General features: G+C 44.9%; 1 protein-coding gene across 7 annotated transcripts in view; it reads right to left on the reverse strand.

Moving 5' to 3' along the window:
• Map4k3 (mitogen-activated protein kinase kinase kinase kinase 3) overlaps positions 1-25,161 on the reverse strand; it is a 161,012-nt gene that overhangs the window by 16,852 nt on the left and 118,999 nt on the right. For all 7 annotated transcript variants that reach the window (XM_076558828.1, XM_076558829.1, XM_076558830.1 and 4 more), the window contains 12 exons: positions 22,476-22,534; positions 16,917-16,955; positions 16,474-16,527; positions 15,240-15,282; positions 13,758-13,917; positions 12,983-13,095; positions 12,047-12,088; positions 10,888-10,972; positions 7,465-7,544; positions 3,981-4,041; positions 3,786-3,903; positions 292-350 (listed from right to left, as the gene is read on the reverse strand). In XM_076558828.1, the coding sequence (XP_076414943.1) occupies positions 292-350; positions 3,786-3,903; positions 3,981-4,041; positions 7,465-7,544; positions 10,888-10,972; positions 12,047-12,088; positions 12,983-13,095; positions 13,758-13,917; positions 15,240-15,282; positions 16,474-16,527; positions 16,917-16,955; positions 22,476-22,534 (913 nt within the window). The remainder of the gene's footprint in view (positions 1-291; positions 351-3,785; positions 3,904-3,980; positions 4,042-7,464; positions 7,545-10,887; positions 10,973-12,046; positions 12,089-12,982; positions 13,096-13,757; positions 13,918-15,239; positions 15,283-16,473; positions 16,528-16,916; positions 16,956-22,475; positions 22,535-25,161) is intronic.

A 25,161-nucleotide genomic window follows, 5' to 3' on the forward strand; every position in this document is an offset into this window, starting at 1 on the left:
CGCTGCGTGAACAAGAGCAGCTGCCTGAGCCCCCTGTAAGCGTTCACAGGGAACAAGCCACGCTTACTTCCGGTGATGAGAGTCACCACCATCAGTGATTACAACAATCAACAAAGCATCTGCTGAGCACTTGCCATGTGGAGCTGCTGTATTTGCCTCAGTCTACACAGACAGAGAAAGGCCAAGAACGCTGCTTTATTTGAGGGGTGAGGGAGGGGAGCTGAGCTACCCCCTACAGGACGTGAGCCTCACAGGGCTCCCTTACAGTCTGCAGAGCGGGAGTCTACTTACCCACACAGCACTTCTGACAGCCCTTGGTGTCGGGGATTTTTGCTGATACAGCAAACTTCCTGAATTGGAAAGGAGAAGAGTATGTGATGCAGGCAGGCAAAAGGTGCATTGCAAAGAGGCTGTTACAGATCGGGGGAGCAGGAGCTAAACGTTGGTTCTGCTGAGTCTACATTAGAGTAAGGGTACAGGGCTGGCAGGACAGGTCAGGGCTGAAGAAAGGCATTTGCTACCAGGCCTGAGGACTGGAGTTTAATCCCTGGCACCCTAAACATGGAGGGTTGTCATCTAATCTCCTCACGCACACCATGGTACGAGTGTGGGCGCACACACAACACACACACACACACACACACACATACACACACACACACACACACACACACATACACACACACACACACACACACACACATACACACACACACACACACACACATACACACACAACACACACACACACACACATACACACACACACACACACACACACACACACACACACACACAAAGTTAATAAGTAAATAAATGTAAAAGGTTAAAATACATTGGATCCCTTTCTCAGGTCCTTCCACTAGTTCGGAATGGATTAAACTTTTAAGTTAAAACAAAACCATGGAGTATTTTGAATACAGAAGAATATGACCTTAGGAATGACTTTTTAAAATGTAAAGCCAATAGACACCATAAAATACACACATAGGAAGTTGCAGTCTTCATCGGCACATCCCTAGCCCCTCAAATTACAGACGACATTCAAGGGGCTGCCTCAGTAGCTCTGGTTTACCAAAAAGTACCGGTGACAAAAATGAAGAGAGCCAGAAACCAGGAGAAGGCATTTCCAACACGCCTGCCGAGTGGATTAAGTTATGTACAAAGCTGTCTTAGTGGGCGGATGGCTCAGTGATTAAGAGCATGCACTGCTCTTCCAGAGGACCCGAGTTCCAATCCCAACACCCGCGTCAGGTGGTTCACAACTGCCTGCAACTCCAGCTCCAGGGGATCTGACGCCCTCTTCTGGCCTCTGTAGGTACCTGCACTCAGATGCATGTACCCCCCCCCCCCCCCCCCGCCCACATACACATAAATAAGAATAAATGTTAAAAGAAAATTTTAAAGTTGTCTTGCTACTGTAGCCATTAGACATTCTAATGTCTACCAGTATTGGTGAATTCCATTTTTGGCAAAGGTGATCTCAGGGGTTCTACAAACATCTGACTCAAATGTACTGGGCAAAATTAATTTCCAACTATATCTTAAAACTGCAATTAAAAACATACAGAGGTACTTAAATCTATTAAAGATTGATTTCATTTGCGTGCAGGTGCCTGTGGAAGCCACAAGAGGGCGTCAGATCCCCTGGAGCTAGAGGTACAGGTGGTTGTGAACTGCCCAAAGGGAACTCAACTTCGATTCTCTGCAAGAGCACTACACCAGCACTCTTAACCAGCCCTCCCCCTCCACCAAGTGCCCAGGCCCTCTCTCCAACCACCTGCCCCCTAAAGACAGGGTCTTGTAGCCTTAGCTGACTTCCACCTCGTCATGACCTAAGACTAGCCTTTACCTCCTGAGTGCTGGGATGGCAGGAATGTGCTATGGTAGTCGATTCCTAGATAATGAAGGTGAAAAGAGAAGGAAATATCTGTGGGTATTTCTAACACTGCAGATTAATTATAACAAAATTCCTAAAGTAGTGAGTTAGAGGTAAAATATGCAGACAGGGGTTAAATCTTCTAGTTCTTTTTTTTTTTTTTTTTTTTTTTTTTTCCGAGACAGGGTTTCTCTGTGTAGCTTTGCGCCTTTCCTGGAACTCACTTGGTGGCCCAGGCTGGCCTTGAACTCACAGAGATCCACCTGGCTCTGCCTCCTGAGTGCTGGGATTAAAGGCGTGCGCCACCACCCGGCCATGTTCCTAGTTCTTAAAGGAAGAGGCAGTATTTTATTCATGGACAGTGTCTCATCTGTACATGGGAACACTTCATGTACAGTCAGTCAGAACTGAAAAAGTACACACAGCTAAAAACAAAGACCCAAGCACAAAGCCCTCTAAAACATGGTCTGTGTACATTTATATGCCTTTAAAGTATTATTTTGTTTAATGTGTGTAAGTGTTTTGCCTGCAGGCATGTCTGTGCACCACCATGTGCCCAGTGCTCGAAGAGGCCAGAAGAAGATGTTGGATCTGGTATTGGTGATCCTCTGGCTTCACACATATGGGTTGGGATCTTCCATGTGGGTGCTGGGAAGTGAACCTGGGTCCTCTGGAAGAGCATCTGTCTAGCCCCTTTTATTTTTCCCTCTCAACCAAACATCTTTTTACAGTCTATGAGCTTTATACTCCATCGGGGCAGGTTAGGTGAATAGCTTAGATACACATTTGGTGGCTGGTCTTTATGCCCACAGCATTTTGGATTATTAAGTTACAAAGGAGGATGGAAAGGCACTATAGTAGGTATGTAGACAAACAGCAGCACAAGGTGGTAGTTAAAAGAAAAATTACAAATGTAGCTGTTACTATCCTAACTGAAGCCCCAAGTCACAATTCCAAACAATCATGAAAATATTCAATTAAATTCGATATATCTACTTTAAGATAGAAAAGCGTAAGTTTTTAAACGGCTTTCATCAGAAGACTACTTAAAAAACAAGTGTGTCAGGACTGGAGAAAGAGCTCAGCTGTTAACAGCACTTCCTACTCTTCCAGAAGACTCAAATTTAGTTCCTTGTACCCGTGTTGGGCAGCTCGTAACTGCCTGTAACTCCAGTGCTAGGGGATCCAATGTCTCTGCGGGTGGTGCATACACACACACACACACACACACACACACACACACACACACACAAATAAATAAATAAAAAATCAAAGTCTTTAAAAGACATTCGAGCACAAACCATGGCCCCACTCTAACTCAGAAGTTAACAACAGATCTTCAAGGTGCCTGAAGATCTTGCAAAAAAGGTATCTCGCAAAGGAAGACTGGCTACATTAGAGTTTGACTTAAAAGACCGTTCAAGTCAACAACAAATGAGGAACACTATTACAATAAAAACAAGAGCTCAGCATGATTAAAAAATGCAGAGAGTACAAAAGCAACACTCCTCACCTCCAATTATCTCCAAATGCAAAACACATTAATTCAATAAATCATTTGGATTTTCCAGGCTTAGAAACTGTATTTTGAAAAAAATTCACTTTATGTAAGTTCACACAGACATGTTAAAAGCAAGGACAGTGTATATAATATATGATTACATGAAAAATTAGTTTTATTTTTGCAGAAAAGACAAGCAAAAATTCAGGGAGAAAATGTTTCTGTAATTAGAAAGCACAAATGACAATGATTTTAGAATAAAAAGATGATAAATAAGCCCTTGTGAAAATACATTACAACATGACTTTTTAATGAAAAATTTCCATTAACCCAAACCTCTGCCTTCTACAGAGTAAGGGTGCAAGCACGTGATCTCTACGGATGGAGACACAACTCAACAGTTACCTTGGCAGTATCCTATCGGGGAGCTTGTGCGCTGGAATCGATACGGGTAACTTCTGCATCTGTCTTGCATAATCAAAAAGCCCCGGTAAATTATGGGAATAGAGCTGAGAAGCTTTACCTGTGAGGAAACAGGCAGCTCGTAAGAGCAGGTAACAAGCACCGAGCACTGCTAAGGCGTGGAAGGGCGACACTCACCGGATATGGACAGCAAGCAATTGTTCATCACGTATAACCACGTACACCTGCGGGGGAAGAGCTGGCAAACAACAGACCGAGGTTACAGGGGTTACCGCACAGGAGCCACCACAGACGTACACAGCTCTTCAGTATTTTTTTTAAAGATTTATTTATTTATTATGTATACAGTGTTCTGCCTGCATGCATGCCTGCAGGCCAGAAGAGGGCGCCAGATCTCATTACATATGGTCGTGAGCCACCACGTGGTTGCTGGGAATTGAACTCAGGTCCTCTGGAAGAACTGCCAGTGCTCTTAACCACTGAGCCATTTCTCCAGCTCCCGCTCTTCAGTATTTAAAATGCACACTCACAACTACATCAAAGAAAGCCAACTGCCAACATAATCTAAGTTTGAACACAGCATGATTAACTCGTCATCCTGTAATGAGGAGCTACGTAACCCCAAAGAGAATAAGAACATTTTAAGTAACATCTATTCCTTTCTTTTGGTTCTGGGTTAAATGATTAAGTCTCTCCTCTTAAAATGTACTTATCAAGTACATGCGCATACACAATGCAGAGAAAAAGAACATAATGTGGAAGATGAGACACTGAACCTAGGTCTGTAGAGGAGAGAGGCTGCAAGGGGCCATGATGAAAACTTGCAAACTACAAGGCTGGGGTGAGCAGGAGTTGAGAGGAGATATGGGAATCCATCTGTCCATGCAGTGTGTGAGGACTGGGGAACAGCTCGGGAAACTTGATGATATTTGAGTACTGGGGCAAAGAAGAGCAAATCAATATACTTGAAAGGCAGAAGATGGCTGGTCTCATGGAGACCTTCCATTAACAAGCATGAGCAGTCTACACAGTGGCTGTTGGACCAGCACCATTGGCATGACCTGGGCCTGGGTTAGCTACGCTAGTTCTTGGGCCTCATCCACACCTCCCAAAGCAGTTCTGAAGTGGGCCAAACCCTCGGTCCCTAACCAGACCTGCTGGCAACTGGGATATCGACTCAGGTATGTAATTAGGTACTCTGACTTAACAAGCTTCTTGGCTGGGCTTGCTCTGGCAATGCCTACAGGTCTTTCCAAAATGGACTGGGATGAGGGTAGGGAATAGGAAGAATGGAGAGATGGTAAAATACATCAAGGTTGGGGCGGGAGAGATGGCTCAGCGGTTAAGAGCACTGGCTGTTTTTCTAGAGGTCAATTCCCAGCAACCACATGGTGGCTCACAACCAACTGTAATGATATCTGGTGCCCTCTCTGGTGCCCTCTTCTGGCCTGCAAGCATGCATGTAGGCAGAACACTGTGTACATAATAAATAAATAAATCTTTAAAAAAAAATACATCAAGGCTCTAAGGTATATTAGAGCACCAAGCCATAATAAAATGTAATAACAGAATTGAGAAACAAAGTAAAACCCTTGTTAATACAATCTAAATAAACAATGAAGTGGAAGGCTTCCATCTCACTTATTTGGGAAGTGCGTTCATGAAATACTCTTTTCCTCCAACCAAACATAAAAAATAGAGACCATGTGCCAACAGCTATGTCTTAAATTCCAATTTCAACACCTATTTCCTACTTTGTTTCATTAACAAACTGTAAGCCAAGCGGGAGTTTATTGGCTACACGGAGATGGAGAGAGAAAGGGATGACTTATTTATTCTAGATCTCGGGGAACTGTCTCAGCAGCAGGAAGCTGACGTTTATCCAATCAGTGTTGACCTATGGCAATTTTCACACAAATGGATACTTAGAAATACCTCCTAAGTGCCAAACACAGGCCTGTGCCGTCTAAACTAATACAGTCACATAGGAAATGTAAGGCTAACACAAATGCCTTCACGTTTTCAGCATGGGGCAGCGGACCGGCATTTACATCTAGTTTTAGGCAAGTATTGCGCTTCATTTTGGATTTTTTTTAACCATCTTAAAAAAGGGTTTTCCAGATGATCAACACCTGCTTTAGTAAGTTAGGTTCTGAGCAAAGAAATTTAATGAAAGAACGTAGTGGTTAAGAAGGGCGGGGCCAATATTTTGCCTAGAATCATACTTTCTATCAAAAAGTATGTGACTTCAGTAAACTTATTTTAGTTTTTGTATTATATTTTTTCCCCCCAGACAGGGTTTCTCTATGTAGCTCTGGCTGTCATGAAACTCTCTCTGTAGACCAGGCTGGCTTCGAACTCAGAGATCCACCTGCCTCTGCCTCCTGAGTGCTGGGATTAAAGGCGTGCGCCACCACCGCCTGGCTAGTCTTTGCATTTTTATCTGGAAGATGGAGCATGTGAGGCTGGAGAGATGGCTCAGTGGTCAGGAACACTGCCTGCTCTTGTGGAGGACCTGGGCTATATTCTCAGCTCTCACATGGCAGCTCACAACCATCTATAACTCCAGTTCTAGGGAATCCAATATCCTCTTTCGGCCTGCGGGGCCCAGGCACGCACATGGTACATATTTAAAAATTAAAAAGGTTGAGGGGGGCTGGGGTAAAGCTCAGTGGTCAAGCCTTGCCTAGGATGTGCACACCCTGGGGGTTTGGTCCCAGCACCTCAAAAAAGAAAAGAAAAAGTTGAGAAAAGATAGCAATGTTTACTTTTCGATAGCTTGTTATTATTTACAGATTTTCTCCATTTTATTTGTAGTAAATTCATATTACTAAAGGAGAATCAATTACCCATCCCACGGGCACTCGGAACCCAGTGTGTGAGACTGATGTCCTCGTCCCTCTCAGCTTCACGTCTGTGAAAACTGCACTGTCATGTGCAGTGTGACAGGGACCTCTCTTGAGGTCCTATGGAACTGGACATTTAATGTGCCAATTCTAATTCTTCTGTCTTTCTCGAGGATAAAGACTTCTCTAGTGAAGTATAAGGGGCAATGTGGTGGGTAGTTGAGGATATGACGTCTAGTGTACATGTAGCCCAGGCTAGCCATGGGAGGTCTGTGTAGCGAGTGCTCTTAACCACTGAACCATCTCCCCAGCCCTCTGCCCAGACTGAACATGTCTTCATCTTCTGATCACAGGCTCATTGTCTCCCATTATGCACAAACAGACATTTCCAAGGCACAGGTCTGCCCATTAGCTGGGTACACAAAGCTCTGGGGTTTGACAATGTATTGTTCTTGTTCTGGACTCCCAACTGTTTACTCCCTCCTCACACTACTTCACAGCTCCACGACTTTGTCACTTAGGGTCCACCCAAACACAACCTTCCACCTCTCCAGGAGGTACTGGTGACGTTCACCTTCGTGGCCTCTAGCCTGTGCTTATTCCTAGAGTGATGGCCAAGTGTGAGTGCTGGAATCTGTCTTTCACTAGGACTGCGAGCTTCCCAAGGGCAGGAACTGAGCCCTGGCTCTGTCTCCAGCATGTGGCAAACAAATGCTCCTTCAATGTTTTATGAATAAAAAAAATGACAAATCACAATGGAAACTTATTTCTAACGTCGACTTAAATTATTAGAAAGACTACAGAAAACGGCCTACCTGCTCCATTGATGTCTCGTGAAGTTCATTGAGATTAAGGGTATAAATGCCCTCTTCAGCACCAAATATCAAGTACTGATCTAAGATAACAGAGACACTTCATTAGCTGACTTCAATACACAAGATATTTTAGAAAGGTGTTTATCATCTACAATTCAGTCAATATGTGTTACCTCTGAAGAAGACTATGATTTTAAACGTTTAATACGAAGGAGAAATGAGACACTCATAAGCTAAGTTATATATGAAGTTAGTCTCAGAACAGTGAGGGAGACAGCAGGAGGGAGACATGAAGACGGCCTGGTGGACTCGTCACTCACCAGATGGTGGAACTGACTGGCAGTCTGCAGCTACTCTTTTTACAGTTCCCTAAAGTGAGGACCACGTGCAATGACCGTGAAAACCAAGAAAAGATCAAAGATGATTTCTCCAGACGTGGTGGCTGGAGCAGGCATGGCCCCACAGGCCCATCTATTTCAGTGCTCAGTCGCCAGGGAGTGGAACTGTCTGAAAGGATTGGGAGGTGTGGCCCTGGAGGAGGTGTGCCACTGGGAGGTGTGGCCCTGGAGGAGGTGTGCCACTGGGAGGTGTGGCCCTGGAGGAGGTGTGGCCCTGGAGGAGGTGTGTCACTGGGAGGTGTGGCCCTGGAGGAGGTGTGTCACCGGGAGGTGTGGCCTTGGAGGAGGTGTGTCACTGGGAGGTGTGTCACTGGGAGGTGTGGCCCTGGAGGAGGTGTGTCACCGGGAGGTGTGGCCTTGGAGGAGGTGTGTCACTGGGTGGTGTGTCACTGGGAGGTGTGCCACTGGGAGGTGTGGCCATGGAGGAGGTGTGCCACTGGGAGGTGTGGCCCTGGAGGAGGTGTGTCACCGGGAGGTGTGGCCTTGGAGGAGGTGTGTCACTGGGAGGTGTGTCACTGGGAGGTGTGGCCCTGGAGGAGGTGTGTCACTGGGAGGTGTGCCACTGGGAGGTGTGGCCATGGAGGAGGTGTGTCACCGGGAGGTGTGGCCATGGAGGAGGTGTGTCACTGGGAGGTGTGGCCCTGGAGGAGGTGTGTCACCGGGAGGTGTGGCCTTGGAGGAGGTGTGTCACCGGGAGGTGTGTCACCAGGAGGTGTGTCACTGGGAGGTGTGGCCCTGGAGGAGGTGTGTCACCGGGAGGTGTGGCCTTGGAGGAGGTGTGTCACTGGGAGGTGTGTCACTGGGAGGTGTGGCCCTGGAGGAGGTGTGTCACTGGGAGGTGTGTCACCGGGAGGTGTGGCCCTGGAGGAGGTGTGTCACTGGGAGGTGTGGCCCTGGAGGAGGTGTGTCACCGGGAGGAGGTGTGTCACTGGGAGGTGTGTCACCGGGAGGTGTGGCCCTGGAGGAGGTGTGCCACTGGGAGGTGTGGCCCTGGAGGAGGTGTGTCCCTGGGAGGTGTGGCCCTGGAGGAGGTGTGTCACTGGGAGGTGTGTCACCGGGAGGTGTGGCCCTGGAGGAGGTGTGCCACCAGGAGGTGTGGCCCTGGAGGAGGTGTGTCACCGGGAGGTGTGGCCCTGGAGGAGGTGTGTCACCGGGAGGTGTGGCCATGGAGGAGGTGTGTCACCGGGAGGTGTGGCCATGGAGGAGGTGTGTCACCGGGAGGTGTGGCCCTGGAGGAGGTGTGTCACCGGGAGGTGTGGCCCTGGAGGAGGTGTGTCACTGGGAGGTGTGGCCCTGGAGGAGGTGTGTCACTGGGAGGTGTGGCCCTGGAGGAGGTGTGTCACTGGGAGGTGTGGCCATGGAGGAGGTGTGTCACCGGGAGGTGTGGCCCTGGAGGAGGTGTGTCACTGGGAGGTGTGGCCATGGAGGAGGTGTGTCCCTGGGAGGTGTGTCACTGGGAGGAGGTGTGTCACTGGGAGGTGTGTCACTGGGAGGTGTGTCACCAGGAGGAGGTGTGTCACCGGGAGGTGGACTTTGAGGTTTCAAAGCCCATACCAGGCCTGGCTCTCTCTCTTGGCCCAAGGACCAGGATGTAGCTCTCAGCAACTGCTCCATGTCTGCCTGTTGCCATGCTCCCCACCACGCTGATAATAGAGGACTAAACCTCTGAAACCGCAATCAGGTTCCAAGTGAAGTGCTTTCTCTAAGAAGAGCTGCTGTCCCTTCACAGCGACAGGATGGGGACGAAGACAACAGACTACTTTTTTGGGGGGCTATTCCTGTAAGCCCTAACATAGAAACACAGGACCTGGACTGGGAAGGCAGAGGAAACAAAACAAAATGGAATAGCTGCTGAGGATGTAGTTCAGTGAACAGAGTTCACTGTTCACTTGTTCAGCATGGGCACGGCCCTGGGCTGGATCTCACAAACTGGACATGGTGGCAAAGGCGTGCAGTCACTGACTGCTGGGTGGAGACAAGTGCACTAAGAGTTCATGGTCATCACCAACTAGATGGGAGGTTTGAAGTCAGCTTGGGCTAAAGACTTGGTCGAAAGACAAACCCAACCCATGTTCTGATCATTGCCTGTTAAAAATTTAACCAAAACCTGGGTAGAGCAGTGGTTCTCAACTTTCCTAACGCTGCGACCCTTTAGTGCAGTCCTTATGTTGTGGGGACCCCCAACCATAAAACCAGTTTATTACTACTTCATAACTGCCATTTTTCTACTGTTATGAATCGCAATCTGATATGCGACCCAAGGGGGTCGTGACCCACAGGTTGAGAACTGCTGCTTTAGATGATAAGAGAAATTTACCCAACGTCCTATCTAATTGTTTTTAAGATAGTAAAATGAATACATTATGATCTTCTCCGGGCTGAGCAGAGTATTCTAATAGCCTAGAACATATGAGAAGCCCCTAACTGTGCGGCCTTTAGGACTGGTGCTAGCCTGAGACCTGTGCTGACTGCAGGGGTTAAACCAAAGCGCTCTCGCCCCAGCTCCCCGGGAAGGAACAAATCTGAGTGCCAAATGAGAAGACTCATCTTGGGTTTCTGGGAGAACACACACACATTTGTCTTCTTACGCACGTTCTTGTGAGACTGTTCACAGGGGAGGTTGTGGGTGTTTTACATAGTTAACGAGAGGGCAGCCGGGATGCAGGGATGCAGGAAGACACCTCATCCCTGAGGTGGACCCTCATTACTCTGCATCTGACCCCTCTGCAGCGGTCCCTAGCCTCTGGGGACTTAGGGTCTCAGTCACTTCAGTGGTGGCTCTGACACACTGGGCAGGAGAGGAAGAGACACTTTGGCAGGAAGTCAGGGAGGCCTGGCGCGGTGACCACCACGCAACCCCGTGAGCTACCTGCCACCTCAAACCACGACAGTACAGACAAATACGTTTACCCTAAGTCTACACACACAGCAGAGCTCGCAGAGAAAGACCCCCAGAAAAGGAGTCACATGAAACTCGCCCAGAGCTCTGTGGAGGACACTTAGAAAGGGAAGAAACGGGCACTACCTCTCGTGTCCGGGTTTATCCAGGATGTGGCACAGTGGATTTTCAGGGGACAGCCATTAAAAACCTTTGAAAAACATGCTCCCATCTGGAAAAATAAGGACGCGTCAACAGGACAGTAACAGCAATGGTCCCTAACATCACATAGGAGGCAAAACTACTTTGTTTAATATGGGAAGTTATAGTGAGCACACTCAAACTAACATCACCCTCACATTTACAGAAATAAATGTGTCAAGTCAGTCTCCATCTAACTTTTGAAAGAGTAGATCATTAGTTCTGGACATTCACAACAAACTTTTTGATAGTATTATACAAAGTTTCCTGGTACGACAACAATTTTGCTGAAGAAAAAAAAATCTCATAAATCAGCATCAATAACTAATTTTGTGTAATAAATAATTTGCCAGTAAGAATCAGAATTTCCTATCAAAACAACATAATATTCTTAAGTTAAGAAGAAAATAATAATCTCCACACAAAAAAATATTCGTTTGGTTTCTTGACAAAAATGTCATCACTGAGGCTGGGCATGGTGGCCCACACCTTTAATCCCAGCACTCGGGAGGCAGAGGCAGGTGGATCTCTGAGTTCGAGGCTAGCCTGGTCTACATAGTGAGTTCCAGGAAAGTCACGGGATACACAGAGAAACCCTGTCTCAGAAAAAGAAAAAAAGATTTAAAAAAAGTCATCATTTAATTTCATATTGTAAACTAAGATGCAGGGTTGATTTAAATCCACACACATGCTCCAAATTAAAAATAAACAGATTCATAAGAGGATCAATGTGAGGACAGGCAGGATGTCTCCACAAGAAAAGGCACCTGCCTCTAAGCCGGACCTGAGTTTTATCCCCAGATCCTACATGGTGGAAGGAGAAAACTCACTCCAGGAAGTGCAATAGCAGAAGCACACATATACATATGTGAAAACACACACACACACACACACACACACACACACACACACACACACACGAAAATATAAAATTTTCTTTTTAAATGAAAAAAAGAAAAGCTGAGTGTGATTGTGACGGCTCCTGCTTGTGACGTCAGTGCTGGGGATGTGGGTGGGGAGCAGGCAGACACAATCAAAGATATACACCGAAACAATTCCCACTGTGTTTAGTTTGAAAATCAGTTATTTGATACTTAGTACTTACATGCACTTTAGGTGTTGGGGGAAGACCATTACTAATTGGCTTCTAGAAAAGAAACATGTATTATTATTATTATTATTATTATTATTACTATTACTGCTATTTGGCAAGAAAATACTGTATTTCAAGCTCTTTTCTTTGAATAAAATACACAAGTGTAATATCATCATAAAATAGCTATCTTTAATTTTCCTATATTCTTCCCATGGTTACTCACTGCTCCCCAAACCAGTTCGGTGTACATCCTTCTCTAGATAGCTGTATATACTCAGACATATACTCATACATATAAGAGCCTTCTGGGCAGTATCTGTTTTCTGCAGTGCAGGTCATCAAACTCAGCCCTCTCACATGACAGGCACTCTAACAACAAAGACTAGAGTTTAAAGAGTCAGTTCTCATCATGGAGGATAACCAACTCTTGGTGAACGATTCCAGTGTGAAGGGTTAGACTAGCTGTTCTCAACCTGAGTGTCGTGATCCCTTTGTGGGTTGAGTGACCCTTTCACAGGGGTCCCCTAAGACCATCAGAAAACACAGATGTTTACATTACAATTCATAACAGTAGAAAAATTAGTTATGAAGTAGCAATGAAAATAATTTTATGGTTGGGGGTCACCACAACATGAGGGGACTGTATTAAAGGATTGCAGCATTAGGAAGGTTGAGAACCACTGGGTCAGACTTACATAAAGATCACGATTTATAATGTGCTAAATAGAAGTGGATCTAAGTTTAAACAAGGAGGTTATGTCAGTTCACCTTTACAAAGGCCCCTTCATGATTTAAATAAAATACTATCACAATAATCAATAGACTAAATTATCAATATAATAATTATGGAATACACAGTTGCTATGGTTCCAGGCCTTGTAAGTGTGACCCTTGCTATATAGTGAGAAAGCACACAGGTGTGAGTGTACGAATGTCAACACTTACGGGTACATCCTTCTTCTCTTTTCTGGAAAGGTTTGTGCCTCGATGCTCACTCTGTTGCTGATACAAAGATCCATCTCGTTCTCCATTTAGCTGGAAGGAGCTCACTCCATTCCCTTCAATAAGATATGTTTAGATATATCGTGAAAGGACATTTTTTAATGAAATATTTCATTAAGACAATTATAAAAGAGGAAAGATTTATTCTGCACTTGAGATCTCCCATTCAGAACACTCATCCCTGGAGTGTTATATATGTTCTTCCTCTTTCTGGCATATCAGGTAAATTTAAATTCAGCTCGTATCTGAGTAAACATTTATTTTCATTAAAAAGAGGAAAATAGTAAATTTGTAATTACTTTCAATGAATGAACAATTCATACTACATATAATACCAAGAAATGGTAACAGCTCTTTTAAAGGCCGCACTAATGCTGAAGTGGACTGGGAATGCTAATGGCCAAGAGCGCCTGCTGGTGCTGCCAGGACCCGGGTTCATGGCTCAGCACTCTATGGTGGCTCACAACTGTCTACCTCCAGTTCCGGGAACGGACACAGTCTTCTGGCCTCTCCTGGCACCAGGCAGACGCTCACACACATGAACATAACAAAAATGGGGTCAATGTCAGGGCTGGTTCACCAGGGATCCTGTCATCGACTGCGGAAGGCGGGGAAAGAAGTTACCAGCCGCTGCTCTTGCCGTCTCCCCCACCTCTAGGACGGCCCTTCACTTCTGAGAACAAACACCTGTAACAGACTGGAGTCTGCCCCTCCTCACCTAAAGCAGCAGGCTTCTGTGGGGGTAATCTGGGGGGAGGTGGCCTAGGTGGAACGTGGGATGGCTTTGCTGGGCTCCCTGATGAAGGACATCTCTTGATCGTTCCTTGATTACCATCCTCAGCAGAATGTGTATCCTGCGGTATGAAGATGGACTTAGGCTGAAATAACACAGAAAGGGAAACCGGTGATTAAACATACGATTACTTTCCCTTAGTAAATATTACATATCAGAGACTTTCCAACTGTGTTCACTAGAGGAGTGTCAAGGGTATTTAAGATTCAGGCTATCTTATTTACTTAAAAATTATCCTAAAAATGTACATAAAAACGTGCTGGGTTCTGCAGCTGTGGAAGGAGGGACACGAATTGAAGGTTTCTATTCCCTTCTGTTAGTGTCTCGTAAGCCTTCCTAGGTGAAAATATTCTTGTCTTCTGATTATACTCCAACTTAACTGCATCTCTTTTAAGTACTGAAGCTAATCACTACTTGTCAGGTTAATCTCAACTGTCCCTTGGACAATGTGGCATGTTTATGTTAAAGTGTAATCTTCCTGACTAGGGCCAACAGAAAGAAGACTGCTATTAAACTGCTCCTGCACTGGAGAACACCAGCCCAGTAAGACAGGATGCCCAAGAGACTTCTTGTGAAGACAGTGGTTGGCTTCCAGGGGTGCCCTTCCGATGCCCACCAAAGCAATCTCCACGAGCAAGCACAGCACCGTGAGAACTGAGGTGTTCTCAGTAACACAGTGACAACAAAACACCGTGAGAAGCCAAGACTTCAAGGCTCCGACTCACACTGCAACACACCTTACTTTGTAATTAAACTTGTTACACAGAGAAACCTAGAAAAGAATGTACCACACTATTTGTCCACCCACTTTATCCCTTAGGATGCCTGGAGATATGCTACATACATGTATGAAATGAAAGAAAACCCTGTAAGGTGGGATTGCTTTATTATCTGAGATGACTTTGTCAGGCAAAGAGTTAGCTCAGTGCAGAGTGCTTGCCTAATGTGCAAGGGGGCCCAGGTTCAATCCCCAGCAGAGCCAGGGATGGGGGGGGGGGAGGGTTGTCATTACATTGTTCTCCAAAGCGGCTGTCCTGTTTTTGAATGTTTAATTTACAATTATTTTCTGAAAATTAAATGTCTGTGACAGTAGTTTATCCTTTGTCCACTCTCAGCAATCAATTAATGGTAGGTTACAGATTTTAAGGAAAAAAAAAAAATCTTAAGAAAATGTGAGATTCCTAGCAAGGTAGAAATAATACCAATCTAAAAATTATTTCAAAGTATAAACAGAAAAATTGTCATTTTTAAAAATACAAAAGTGAAATTATATTTAGATAAAAATCATCAACTCCGAGTTTTTGTTTGCGGCTGGAAACAAAACAAAGCTACCGTAACGGAGTCAGCAAGCGCTACAGTGGAGAGCAGCGTGCGCGCGCGGTCAGGGTGGAGAGCGAGCCTGCCTACCTTTGGTGGCAGAGGTGGCGGGACTTTTGCTTTCATGGTCGAACTAAAAACACAGAAAACATAGAGTCAGAACTCTGCATTTGACAAATGAATTACTACACGCAATTGTTTTTCAAAGATACAGAAGAAATACTATTTCTAAAATACTTTGTAAAATGTCCAAATTCTATTAAATGAAACATTCAGAAGTAAGCAGGTAGATGTGCATCTTACTGGTTTCGAATGCCACAGTGATCCAAAGTGGAAGGATGACACAATTCTATTTTATTTCAATCAAAAGGCGAATAAGGATGTAAGTAGCAATTGGGCTGGGAAATGGTAAGGGCATAAAATACAGCACACAATATGTGTTGGTTTCTCTCCTGCGGTGGTGATAAAATTCAGACAAAGGGCTCATTCCAGCTATAGTTCAAGTGTATAGTCCATCATGGTAGAGAGTTAAGGCTGTGTGAACCACGTCAGAATTTACACAGTCCAGGGTCCTCTTACCCAGAAATGGCCCCACCCACAGTTAAGAGGGGTTTTCTTACATCAACTAATCCAATCAGGACAACCCACCACACGTAAGCCCAGAGGCCTGTCTGACAGGCAATTCTGGATTTGTCCCAATTTTCTGTCTTCAATTAGTGTTACAGACTGACATTTATCTCCCTAAATTCCCATACTGATGAGAGAATCCTCAATGTGATGCACATGAAGGTATGACTTTTAGGAGGTCGTTGAGGTTAAATGGAGCTATAGGCTTGACAGGCATGAGAATAGGGAGAATGACTGCCCTCTGCCCCACCACATACACACATCAACAAAGGCCATGTGAACACACAGATGGAGGCAGGAACTTGACAACGAGTTCAAGGTCATCCACACGTATATAACACATTCCCGGCCAACCGGGACGCCAAGAGACCCTGTCTCAAAGCCAGGGTTGGGGTTGGTAGGTGCACAAGTAGATGGAAGGAACACCAACTAGGCCAGCACCTACATCGTGAATTTCCTAGCCTCTAGAGCTGGGAGAATTAAGTCTCTGTCTAGCCCACTCAGTATAAGGCATTTTTGTTATCCGAATCTGAAGTCCATTAATCCGAGTGGAATAGAAAAACCCCAGCACAGAGACTGTGGTACAACCCAAGGCCGTGTTACTTACATTCAAACTATCATCACTATTAAGCCCTCGAACTACAACACAGGTCAAATGAGATCCTTTCTTTTTACCAAAAGGAGCAACAGAACCTACTGTTTGGAGTCGTCTTCATCCACTTCATCATCCTCTAGGTGGGCCACGTGTCCTCTAAAGAGACCAGACAGCTCGTTAGACGCGAACCTCCCCAGGGCAGCTACAGAGACAAAGGGGGCCGACTGCAGGCCAGGACAGACTGACAACTAAAACTGACGAACCACACACGACAGAGAAGGGGAAACGACTTAGCTCGTCTACGACATAAGAAAGAACTTCAAGCTTAATTAAAAGTTGTAATTACCAGCCGGGCGTTGGTGGCGCACGCCTTTAATCCCAGCACTCGGGAGGCAGAGCCAGGCGGATCTCTGTGAGTTTGAGGCCAGCCTGGGCTACCAAGTGAGCTCCAGGAAAGGCGCAAAGCTACACAGAGAAACCCTGTTTCGAAAAACCAAAAAAAAAAAAAAAAAAAAAAAAAAAAAAAAAAAAAAAGTTGTAATTACCGCTGATGCAGTTCTTCTTCCACAGACTTTAGAAGACTCCTTAAAGACACAAACAAGAAGCGTGAGGAAATGGTATCAAGGTCATCACTTCTGTTCCCTATGTTTGCCCCTAGGTTTCCTGAACACATCTGCCACTCTGACCACTTCTGCGCCACCAAGCTTATGTTTTAATGAGAGAGCTCATTTTTGATTGCTAATGTCTTAAAAATGTATCCTAAATGAACATAAATAAATACATTCTAATACCGACTGAAACTACTGATTCAAACAGGAGACAATTCAGCATGAAATGCCACAACAAAACTGATAAGACAATTGCAGGGTCAGAGCCAGGGATTTCCAGGACTCAAATTCTATCAGAACATTACACCTGACACCAGACGCTGTCTTTTTCTTTCTTAAAATAAAGAGGGTGACACACTCCGGCAGACATGGAACTCAGCATGTTGGCTTTCTGCGGAAGCATGCACGCATGAGCTGTGAACACATGAATGTGGCAGCAGCCCGCTTTCACGGGGGACACTCGCTCACCCGAGGCCTGCTCTCCCCCCGATGGTGGACAGGCAAACACATGTACACTTTTGTGAGGCTAAGGGTGTGTCAGACCAGCTCTGAGGCTTTTACCATCAGGCCTGATGTTTTTAAAAAGGCTTGAACTTTCAAGAAGGTGAGAGAATTGGGGTGTTCCTGAACGTAGGCAATTCAGGAAGCACAGCCTTCTCCGGGCTGCTGCAATTACTAGGAGAGAGGTATTTTCCCTAAACCTTCTAAGTAGTTCCTCAGTGTTCCTGGACCTCACACCATGAAACCCAGAAGGCGTGGTTAGCTATCTATTGTGGACCAGGAGCAGAACCATCTTACCCATCAAGGACTTTAAGCAGGCTAGCCTGAGAAGTTTTCAGAACGACCAGTTATGAATCTGGAATCAACCCACTCCAAGCACTACCACCCCTAGAAAGAAAGGCTGAGGTGCGGTAGGTAGTCAACATCCTGCTAACTGTGAAGCTCTCCCAGGACCAGCTCTGAGCAACAGGAGCTTCTGGCTAGAGGCAGTGTGACAAGGGAGGGCAAAGCTGGCCTGGAGCTGAATCCCGCTGTCACCTCTGCAGGCCCTGTGGCCTTGGGTAAGTCACTTCAGTTTGAATGGGTACATCTCAGTTCATGTGATGTAAAATGGGAATCACACTAGGAGAGAAAGTGTTTGAAGCACCCAACAGCTGGATGCGGGCAAGCACTTAGCGGCCCCCCCACCCCCAAAGCACTGCTCTCCCATGTTCTCAAGGGCTCCCTTCGGGAAACACTCGCCCAGGTTAGATCCTGGAGAGACCTGTCGCCTACAGGAGGGTCTGCGAGGTCCCACTGCAGAATACGTAACTTTTCTACACTATGTTTGCTGCTGTTTCCTAGACACTACTCGGATACTTGCTATAACAGATTAAATTATGTAGAAGACAGGAAAACTCAGCTATCTTCCAGTACTATGAAGGAAATATGAAAAAAAAAAAAAGAGGAAGCAATTTCCTTATTATTACTTTGTCAGAGGAAAAATCACTCTTTTCCTAAGAACGCTGCCTGTTCCTGTGCCAGCAGTGCCCAGCTGGGCTGTGCAGGTGTGGCTGCGGTTACTCCATCCAGTTACATGGGGGTCAGGACAGTGCTACCAGGAAGGAGCAGAGAGGAGGCATTTGAGCTGGTTCTTTAGGGGAAGGCTTAAAACTTGACAAACGTGTTTTTATTAAAGGTGAACATATATTACTATTTTAAAATAATTCAGTGCTTTTGGAAAATCCTTTGTTTAACTTTCCATACTAAAATGCTACACTAGCAACAGGAAGTCCTCAGCACGGTGACGCTGCAAAGGGACCCTAGACCACAGACTTGAGAAGTGCAGCCTTCCCAAGTCAGGCCTGGTCTCTCTGGGCGATGGTGGGCTGTCATACCATCCCAGAAGCCGGGAAGCCAGCGTAGTGGCAGAGGCCTGCAATCCTATCACTAGCCTGGGCTACAGAGCCAACAGGCGGTCGTAAACAAGCAAGTGGGAAAAATCCTTTTTCTGAGCATGCGGCAGTGTTTTTTTAGGCAGTAGGATTTGAAAGTAATTAGGAAGACAGTCTATACATAGTTTACTTTCTGTTAGCACAGCCAGTGGGATTCACACGGCATTCTGGCTTTGTGTGTGTTTCGGGGCACAGGGGACGGGTGTGTGTGTGTGTGGGGGGGCATGATTACTGTAGCCAAGGCTGGCCTCAAACTTGCTATGTAGCTGAAGACAGCCTTGAACTTCTGATCCTCCTGCCTCCACTTCCTGAGTGCTGGGGTAAGAGGTGTGGACCAGCACATCCATTTTTGGTTTTTGTGTGGGTGGCGCTGGGGGGGCTCTGAGGGCTCTGTGGCAGCCAGCAGGCACCCCCCTGACTGAGGGACAGCCCAGCAATGACACAGGAAGTTCCCTAACAACATCGTCTCTACTCATTTACCTCCAAGGCTCTTTCTATGGATTAAGGTGGTTTGCTGACAAGCTGTACAGTTCATAAAGTCGTAGAAAGGGCACGTGGCCTGCTTTGGTGGCTTTACAACAGAGAAAACGAGGTACAGCTCAGTTTGCTGAGTGACCCATTACAGCACCCATAGCTGACAGCGCTGGAGGACACGTGACCCTGAGTTATTCACCACCAGGCTCCATCAGCACAAAACCAAAGCCACTTGAACTTGGCTGGTAAGGGATGTTTGCCGACTATCGAAATGATGGAAAATTTGATGAAAAAACAAATCTAACCTGGAGCAATGAATGAGCGCAGACTTAAGTGACAAGGCAGGAAACTGAGGTGGGAAAAGTCTGAACTGCCGTCAAGCATTCAGCACATCTGGATTAGCCAAGGGCCGTGCGGCATGTTACCAGTCTCACAACTTCCGGGCTGACTCAAAACCACCTGTGCATGCACTTCCCTGACTGTAGCTAAAAGCAAGAAACTGGTATTTCTCTGAAACTGAAGAGGAGTTTCACCTGCCTCCTAGTGTAACTGACAATTACTCAGTAGCTACTCCCACTTGAAGACAGAAAGAGCCTAGTAAGCCCCATGGGAACTAACGGTTCCTCACAGTTGCTTACCCCTCCCTTAGCCAAGAGGCAGGTGCTATTACAATCCTCACTTTCCTAGAGACAAAGGTAGCCGAGTGCTCATGGGAAGAAGAGCCAATGCAGCTGGGCATGGCCTTGGCTACCAGAGTAGTGTGCTGTGGGGTAGTGGGATCTGACCCACACCTTACTGCTGTCCAGAGACTTGACAACTGTATCTGTACAACTATGCTCTACGCGCCCAGACACAGTTTGCTTTTCTTTTAAAAATAAATACTTTAATTAAAAAATTGTAAAAAAGCTCAGAAGAACTGACCCCAGTTACACCAGAATTCAGAAGAAAGGGTGTTAGCTGACCTGAAGGGAAGGCACGTGCCTTCTGTTGCAGAAAGCCAAGTCTGTGTACCAAACCGAACTCGACAGTTCCTGAGGGGTCTGGACTAGGCAGAAACCCATCGAGGGACTCTGTCTACCTGAGGCCCTTTGAGAGAGTGGGAGGTCCTGACTTTTAAAGCGCTGCCGAGCGGCAAGAATAAAGCGGACATGACACACAGTAAGGGAGGTGCCACAGCCACGCTCACGCCACACGGACGTACACGCCTCCACATCAAACACAGCAGGGCTAAGACTTCCGGCCAACCTACCTTGCCAATGACTCGTTATATAGAATACTGTTCCTTAAGCAGGGATCCAATTCATCAAAAAATGAAGGGTGGGCAAATTATTAACATTTTACCCAGCCAAAATAGCTATACACACTAAGATATCCAACAATAAAAAAAAAAAATCAGACAATGGGAGCTAGGAAATCTGGAAAAGCATTTATGGCTGTATTATTTTGCATTTTATGAGCACATTAATTTTAAATGAAAGGGTAAGTGATATATAGTCAAACTATTCAGCCTCTTTAGGTACATGAAAATTTGGTTGTATCAGTCCTTACAACCAATGACATCATCATTAGAAAAGACATTCAATTAACTTTTTTTTTGTTTGTTTGTTTGTTTTTTGTTTTTTGTTTTTAGAGACAGGGTTTCTCTGCGCAGCTTTGCGCCTTTCCTGGAGCTCACTTGGTAGCCCAGGCTGGCCTCGAACTCACAGAGATCCGCCTGGCTCTGCCTCCCGAGTGCTGGGATTAAAGGTGTGCGCCACCACCGCCCGGCTCTCAATTAACTTTTTAAACTCACTACCCCACATCGACACACAATCTATTCTTGCTAACCACTAGAACCAGGACAACTTATAATAGCAATCACTGTTTAGGTCAACTACATTTAGGTATTAATTTAGGCAAATTACTATTTAGGTCAAACGACATTTTCTACCAAGGGAATTTTATACTTATCTTCCACTTTAAGAAAGACAGAGGCTACTGGATGGTGCATACCTTTAATGCCAGTACTCAGGAGGCAGAGGCAAGGCAGAGGTGGAGATCTCTGCAAGTCTGAGGACAGCCAGGACTACATAATGAGACTTGATCTCAAAATATATGCATGAATAAACAAACAACCAAAAGACAAAAGAAGAAGAAATACAGAGGCTAATGAATAATGATAAATGCCTAATATTTTATATCTAATTGAAATTCACATTAAATGAGCTTAGCATATTTTAGCTTTTCATTCAAAGCCTCTTCTTTGCACCGCAAAGTGTATTGAGGTAGGAAAAAATTCAAGTGTTCAGATTATAGCAAAAGGAGAAAGCCATGATTTTCAGTACTCTCCGTTAAACTAAGGTATCTGTCATTAATCATTATTTCTCAACTGCTTAACTTAAAGTATGGGGACAGATGTCTCAGTTCTCTCGTGTAATCGAGATTGAAATTTTAAGTTCTAATTTAGTATGTATGTTCATCCCCAGAATACTCTGGGGATTTAAATACTCCCTCACAAATTGGCTTATAGAGTGAGAATTCCTATCTGAAATCAGGAGATAAGAAGGTAGAGGGGCAGTCTTGGCCTTGGGTTCTACACTCTGGCATGTGATGAACCTGTAGAACCTGTCAATGGTGGAGTTACGACTTTCGACACTAGACAGCACCCACCTGGCTCAGGGTAGGCATTACTAGCTGCTGAGTTTTCTCTCACATGAAATAACCTTTAAAAGCTCATATCCATTTTTATTACTAGTATTCTTTACAAGATTATCACTAAATTTACGATGAAAATTTCTAAGTAGTGTGAATAATTTGGCTGTTTCCAGAGGCCAGCACAGAGGGGAGGCGTCCAAGCAAGTTTAGAAAGAACCAGCTGCTGAGACGCAGATTCAGCACAGCTGGAGGACGCTGTAACAAGAGATCTGCAGGTGAGGTTAACGGATGACAGCCGCTGACTCTACATGGCCAGTAGAGGACTATGGCAAAGTCAAGAGCTCACTGCCCAGCATCTACCAGCTCAATGCAATTTACTATCATAAATATTAAATATGAAATATAATATCAAAGACAATCACTTTGCATTTAAATTTTCAAAGAAGTTACTTACTTGTTTCCACCTAAGAAGTAACTACTTTGGTGTCCTTGTCCGTACTCTAGCTGTAGATCCTGATGGCATGAAGCAGAACAGTTAGCAAAGCAGTACAGCACTCACCACAAACTAACACACACTATTTTAAGAAGAAAAGTCCCAAGCCCCAAATAAATCTGTATTGCTATATACTCTTAAAAAGAAGGCATGGTGGTACTTTCAACAATACAAGATGGAAGTCTGTAGTCCTGATCTTTATTATTTAAGTATTTTTCTGGGAATTTTTTTCCATATGACAGCTACAAGTCTCATTTGTGGCTATTGTTATTGTAATTAGTATTTGTAAAAAAATCAGCTTGTAAAAAGAAAAAAGCTCAAATAAAGTATTATCAAGCTACAATGAAGCAAAAAAGAACAGACTAAGCAACCAAAACCATCTTGCTTTGACTTTGTACGTGGCATCTGGAATGACCGTGTATATATACACATTCACATATTTCTACTGCTGCTTCATGCAGGCGATTAATGGTTTACGAACATAAAGCTGTGCAGAAGTGAGGTATGCATGTGAACTTGTACAAGCCTGGAAACTGGAGGTTTAGGAAGATTTTAAAGTTAAAACAGCAAAGCTTAAAATGAATATGGAGAGTCCTTCCTTACTTAAGCATTTGACTGAATGCTGCAGGTTGCAGAGAGCTAAGAATTAAAATCCAGAAGAATGAGCAATATATGGGCTCCACTAAAACACCTTCTGAGAAGAATGCATCATCCGGCAGCCAGAGCAAGAACCAAGCTGCCTCCCTCCTTTAAAGAAGCCACTGTACTCCAGTCATGGGTGTAAGGAATCTTCTGTCCAGGGGACTTCAGATGTGGGACTGGGGCTCTGGACAGGTCACCTTGGGACAACCTCACAGAGTTTACCACACAGATCTCTTCCAGCACTTACACTGAATTTTAATGTCTACAAGTCTCTTACAGCAGTAACCAGGCCATGACCTCTTCAAACACAGGGGGAAAGGTCAAATCTGTCTGCCTTCCTCACAGTCAGGGTCTAACACACACCTGACACAAGACTGTGCTGTGAGTGTAACCACTTGCTCAAATTCCACCTCTTTCGTTTCCTGGAAACAGATAAACACTTCCCCAGGGTACAGATACTCAGAATCACAAACATCCCAAGTCCAGAGTCTAAGATTAGAACACAATTCCATGCAACACACTGTACTTGAAAGTTAACCTTAAGGCCTGTCCAAAAAATATCTGTTGAAAATAAAAATATTGACTTAGGTAAGGCTCAAATTCTGTCCTCTTCAATATTCGTGTTCAGTCATGCACACAGTAACTGTTCTTACCAACGACAGCAGAGACAACCCATCATGAATGAAAAGCTTAGTGGCTGTCCCACTGGCGTGTGCCAAGTGAAACTCCAACGGAAAAGGAGACGCGTTCTCCTTAACTTACAACACATCTTAATATGACCAATCACCAAGTCACAAGCCTCCAACTACTATTCCACTTTCCAGTTTTCGTGCTCACGACTTTGTGCTTTATGCACTAGAATCAGCTAATGAAGGACTCATCTCTACAGATGCTCTAAGGTCAAGCTTCCTGTCTTCAGGTGTAGATGACCAAACCCTCTAACCAGAGCAGTCACAGCTTTAGCAATAGAATCTCATAAACCTTTAGACAACGGCTTCAAAAATATATGAATGTGCAGAGTGGATTCTGTCTTCTACTGATGTGTAGGAATGTCCACTTAGATGAGAGATGACAATCAGTAGCAGGTTGACAATAATGAGCAGAAAATGAAAACCAATCAAAGTCAGGAGTATATTTAAGGAAAGGGAATCATTTAAAATAACTAAAGGGATATTTTAATAGAAAATCAAGCACAGACTCATATACATTCAGGCCAATAGAGTATGCATGTTGTAGGTACACTCAAGTCTGATGATGAAGCCGAGTCCAGTCCTTATAAAACTGAAAGGGTCTATTCTTCATTCATTATTTCTCTCCTGAACTCAAGTCACACTATAATAACCATGTGGATCATCAAGATGGCTCAATGAGGTGAGATTCCTGGCACTAAGCCTGACTACCTGAGTTCAATGACCAGAACCAACGTGGTGGCAGGGAAGAAATGACGTCTAAAGGTTGTCCTCTGACCTCCACCCTCAACATGGTGTGTCCCATACACACACATCATGCACTCCACAGTAATAACACATTTTTTAAAAGTATTTGGAAGCCATTCTATGTTAGAAAAATGCTATCAAAATTATGTTTGGGAAGCACTCAAAATAACCAAGATGATGGCATCACTTGGCTATCTTTGATAAGTTGAATGAGAATACACTTGAGCATGCAAGCGTCAGAAAAGATAGCGGCATTAAACAAGTAATGAATGAGAATGCTTAATGACACAGTAATGTCAAAGCAGCAACAACATACACTGAGAACACGGGACAGCTTAGGAGAGACTCAACCTGGGGGCTCAAACCACAGTCCGAGACAGTTACCCCAGCACACACTAAAGAACTTACTTCATGGGAGAGAAAGTCCTAACTTCACCGAGGAGCAGGGAAGGCTATTTGTAAGTCTAGGGCAGGAATTCTATGAAAACAGAAAAGAGCTAAGAAAGGCCAAAGACCTCACTGTGAGTGAGACACTGGAAAGGGAGGACATACTTTCTCAAGAAAACCTA

The sequence above is a fragment of the Peromyscus maniculatus genome, chromosome 22 (genome assembly GCF_049852395.1).
Source record: "Peromyscus maniculatus bairdii isolate BWxNUB_F1_BW_parent chromosome 22, HU_Pman_BW_mat_3.1, whole genome shotgun sequence".
Lineage (NCBI taxonomy): Eukaryota > Metazoa > Chordata > Mammalia > Rodentia > Cricetidae > Peromyscus > Peromyscus maniculatus.